The sequence below is a fragment of the Diaphorina citri genome, unplaced genomic scaffold, assembly GCF_000475195.1.
Source record: "Diaphorina citri unplaced genomic scaffold, Diaci psyllid genome assembly version 1.1 scaffold6178, whole genome shotgun sequence".
In the NCBI taxonomy this organism is placed as follows: Eukaryota; Metazoa; Arthropoda; class Insecta; order Hemiptera; family Psyllidae; genus Diaphorina; species Diaphorina citri.
This window is the reverse complement of record NW_007383554.1, coordinates 1-4,759: the sequence shown is the minus strand read 5'-3', so window position 1 is coordinate 4,759 and position 4,759 is coordinate 1. Positions and strand designations below refer to the sequence as shown.

General features: G+C 40.8%; 1 protein-coding gene across 1 annotated transcript; it reads left to right on the top strand.

Moving 5' to 3' along the window:
* Positions 1-2,474: 2,474 nt before the first annotated feature.
* LOC103521868 lies at positions 2,475-4,172 on the top strand. Its single transcript, XM_026832343.1, has 2 exons — positions 2,475-2,690; positions 3,265-4,172. The coding sequence occupies exon 2, from the start codon at positions 3,273-3,275 to the stop codon at positions 4,170-4,172; it is 900 nt and encodes a 299-aa protein (XP_026688144.1). The 5' UTR covers positions 2,475-2,690; positions 3,265-3,272.
* Positions 4,173-4,759: the final 587 nt, after the last annotated feature.

Sequence of the window (4,759 nt, the reverse complement as noted above, 5' to 3'; positions counted from 1 at the left end):
AGCCCTTTGAGTCGGTAGTCTCAGTATCACTGTTTACCCCCTCTCAGTCAGTTATACAGTCCACCGACAGCCGACAGCAGTATTCAGGGAACATCTGCCAACAAATCTAGCTTCTAAAGTGGTTGAAACTAGATCAAAGTTGGATAGGTAGTACAGGTCCCTCCATCGAAAGAAAAACATCGATGTTGACATCGATGTTTTTGTTCCGATGTATCGATGTTTTCAAAACATCGATGTCGATGTCCCCACCCTATTGCATACCGATTGTGACCCGTGTGCAGCCTCCCTCAAAGGGAGAAGGTGACCCGTGTGCAGCCTCCCTCAAAGGGAGAAGAGTATCACATTAGTTTGTTTTCTCACGAGAGACTACGCCTTTGTGTTTCGAATCCTTTTGTTCCTTTGCCCGCCCCGAGGGGCAACCCTTATCTTGTACTTCCTATAGCTCACCCTAAAGGTGATTTAGCTAAGCGGAGGAACAGACTTGTGAGAAAAGTAAAACCCGATTTCTATCATAGGCGTGAATTTAGCGGATGATAAATATTATGTCGCCAAATGGACCGTAAAACTCCCGTCATTGAAAACCTTATGTAGTTATACATTCACGACCTCTACCAATGAAACGTTTTTGAAATAATTTTTCGGCTACCATGTTCAATGTTCCTGTTTTTGATATCACCTGTGTTTATTTGTTAGTGTATCAAGCGAAGTGCTTGGAAGTTTGGCGTCGATCTTACAATATTCAAGTTACAAATTGTTTCTACTCGCTCTTTATTACATTTGACATTCAACATTCTTCGTTCGTAAAGTTTTCTCTCGTAATACCATTAGCTGGGTCTTTTGTTTCCTTCTTTTATACGCAAGGCGTATTCGATCTGAATTTCTTACTTTTTTTTGTACTCCCTAATTGACATAATATACCTACATGTCTCCACATACAACACCGTGCTTTGGCCATTATTGTTCTATTGATTACGTTTGGAGTACTCCCTAATTGACATAATATACCTACATGTCTCCACATACAACACCGTGCTTTGGCCATTATTGTTCTATTGATTACGTTTGGAGAATGACACTACCTCATCGGGAACTTTGGGTAGCTAATTTATTAGCCTTCCAGGACCGTTTGCTAGGTGTTTGAATTGGTCATTGTTCATTGTATTCCGTAGGAATACTGCATATTTGTTTGCCATAGCTCCCAGATTGCCTAGAGCAGGATTTTAGCTTCAAAGTTAGCTTCTATGGACAGCCCTAAAGGATGGCCTAAGCTTCTACAAATCTAGCTTCTAAAGTGGTTGAAACTAGATCAAAGTTGGATAGGTAGTACAGGTCCCTACAAGGAAATTTGAATTGTCAAACGCTTGTCTCCATTAATACACTTGACTAAATTTTACTACATCGGAAGTACCTTATGATGCGAGTAAAATGCTAAAGCCTAGGATTGGTTCGAAATTATGTACAAAGGAGAGACAATAAGCAAGAAAGCAAAAGGACTTGAGGGGAAAATAAGTTCAGACATGTAGGTAAATGAGCATATACTCAAAATCACAGAGTGAAACACAAAGGGGGAGGGGAAAGAAGAAGGAGAGAAGTAGAAGACACAGGGGAAAGAAATTCAAGGAGAGGTAGTAGGAAAAGAAGGAAGTTGATACAGAAGAGAGTCAAACGCTTGTCTCCATTAATACACTTGACTAAATTTTACTACATCGGAAGTACCTTATAATGCGAGTCATCTCGTGCGAGTAAAATGCTAAAGCCTATGATTGGTTCGAAATTATATACAAAGAAAAGACAATAAGCAAGAGAGCAAAAGGACTTGAGGGGAAAATAAGTTCAGACATGTAGGTAAATGAGCATATCCTCAAAGTCACAGAGTGAAACACAAAGGGGGAGGGGAAAGAAGAAGGAGAGAAGTAGAAGATACAGGGGAAAGAAATTCAAGGAGAGGTAGTAGGAAAAGAAGGAAGTTGATACAGAAGAGAAAAAACCAGTTTTTTTTGGTTTTTTGGCTTTATGGTTCTCTGGACAAAATTTGCACCACCATTTTCGTGATCCTGGTAAAAAGACCTTTAATTTGATATATAGGTCGACCAGGTTTGGATAAGTCCTTCTATGGGAACAGACAGAGTGACAGAATCGTGCGAGTAAAATGCTAAAGCCTATGATTGGTTCGAAATTATATACAAAGAAAAGACAATAAGCAAGAGAGCAAAAGGACTTGAGGGCGAAAATAAGTTCAGACAAGTAGGTAAATGTGCATATACTCAAAGTCACAGAGTGAAACACAAAGGGGGAGGGGAAAGAAGAAGGAGAGAAGTAGAAGATACAGGGGAAAGAAATTCAAGGAGAGGTAGTAGGAAAAGAAGGAAGTTGATACAGAAGAGACATCATGCTCTACGCTGCACCAATTTGGAATGAAAGCATGAAATATGCTAAATACAGGCAAAGACTTTGTAAGACACAAAGGAAGGTAGGGGAGACCGGGGCAAAGCGGGACACCGGGGTAAAGCGGGACAGCTTCATTAAATCGTCCCTGATGGGATGAAACTCATGCAATTGGTGTCATTACATGTCAAAACAAAAGATTAGTTGGGCCACGAAAGCCGAAGGAGGTGGTATGAAAATTTAGCTATTTTTTTTCGAAAAAATAATATCACGTGTGTGTCTTGTAAGATCGGACGATTTTCAATGTAAGTAATTTTTATGTTTCCAATGGCTTTTTATTTTTTTTTTCTTGGCATGTTATTAAAAAACACTTGAACTTTTTTTGTATGCTAATGGCTTAATTTATTTTTAATTATTTAATATTTTAATTAATTTTTCTGTGAAAAAAATTCCTTGGGGCAAAGCGGGACGGGGCAGATCGGGACACCTGACTGAGATATTAAAAGTATCCCGATTTGCCCCAAAATTCCTTGGGGCAAAGCGGGACGGGGCAGATCGGGACACCTGACTGAGATATCAAAAGTGTCCCGATTTGCCCCGGTTCTTTTTTTTTACTTAGACTGATATCATTTTAGTTTTATTACCCTAGTGTTGGATTTTCTTGCAAGTTTAATAGTCTGTTTCTTACTTAGACTGATATCATTTTAGTTTTATTACCCTAGTGTTGGATTTTCTTGCAAGTTCGATTTGCCCCGGTTCTTTTTTCTTACTTAGACTGATATCATTTTAGTTTTATTACCCTAGTGTTGGATTTTCTTGCAAGTTCAATAGTGTGTAAAAATCCTGAACTTGTTTTTGTGCCTCTCCTTATTGTTTCAGCCTCCACAATGGTCAGAAATTATAAAAGGAAGACCAGTTGGCAGTCATGGTCTGAAGAGTCAATGAGTCAAGCTATCATTGCAGTTCGATCTGGTGAGATGTCATTGAGGACAGCGGCAAATACTCATAATGTTCCCAAAACAACATTGGAAAGAAAGTTGAAAAAAGAAGGTGACCCTCAAACAGCAGCTCACAAATCGCTTGGAAGATTCAAGCCAGTGTTCTCAGATGACCAAGAAATGATGTTGAAAAACTACATTCTTCAGATGGAAAGCAGACTGTTCGGGTTAACCATACTGGATTTAAGGTCTCTCGCTTACCAGTTTGCGAAAATGAATGGTATTCAACATCCATTCTCAGTCCAAGAGGAACTAGCTGGAGAAGATTGGGTAGAACAGTTTTTAAAGCGTCAAGCTGATATTTCCCTCCGGACACCTGAGCCTACCTCAGCAGCAAGAGCTGCTGCCTTCAACCGAGAGAGCGTGAAGAAGTTCTTTGGCTTGTTGGAGGAACTTGTCGATAAGTATGAATTTCCTCCCAGTCGGGTGTACAACTGCGATGAGACTGGTATCAGCACCGTGCCGAACAAGAGATCGAAGATTCTCTCACTCAAAGGAAAGAAGCAAGTTGGGTCGTTATCGTCGGCAGAACGTGGAACACTCATCACAGCCGAAATCTGTTTCTCTTTGGCTTGTTGGAGGAACTTGTCGATAAGTATGAATTTCCTCCCAGTCGAGTGTACAACTGCGATGAGACTGGTATCAGCACCGTACCGAACAAGAGATCGAAGATTCTCTCACTCAAAGGAAATAAGCAAGTTGGGTCGTTATCGTCGGCAGAACGTGGAACACTCATCACAGCCGAAATCTGTTTTAATGCAGTTGGGCAATACATCCCACCCCTATTGATTTTCCCAAGAGTAAGAATGAATCCTATGTTTGAACAAGGACTTCCACCTGAAACATTGGTCGAATGTCATCCCTCTGGATGGATGCAAAGTGAAATATTTGCACCCACATGGTTCAATCACTTCTTGAAGCACGCTAGGCCCAGTGCTACTGATCCAGTTCTCCTCATATTGGACGGACACTCTACTCACGTGAAGAACATCAGATTGGTTGAGATGGCTCGAGAAAACAATGTTCACATTTTAGTAATCCCACCGCATACATCCCACCGCATGCAACCCCTGGACGTTGGTTTCATGGCTCCCCTTGGCAATTACTATGAACACGAAGTAAGAATGTGGTTAAGGAATAACCCTGGGAAGATTGTCACTGTGCATGATGTTGGTCCACTGTTCGGAAGAGCTTACATAAAGTCAGCTACACAGGAAACAGCTCTAAACGCATTCAAGGCAACTGGGATCTTCCCATTGAATTCAAACGTCTTTCCCGACCACCTGTTCCTTCCTGCAGAAACTACAAACCGTGAAATCTCTGAAATTCCCGGTGAAGAATTTGAAGAAAATGCCGGACCATCTGAAAGAACTTGT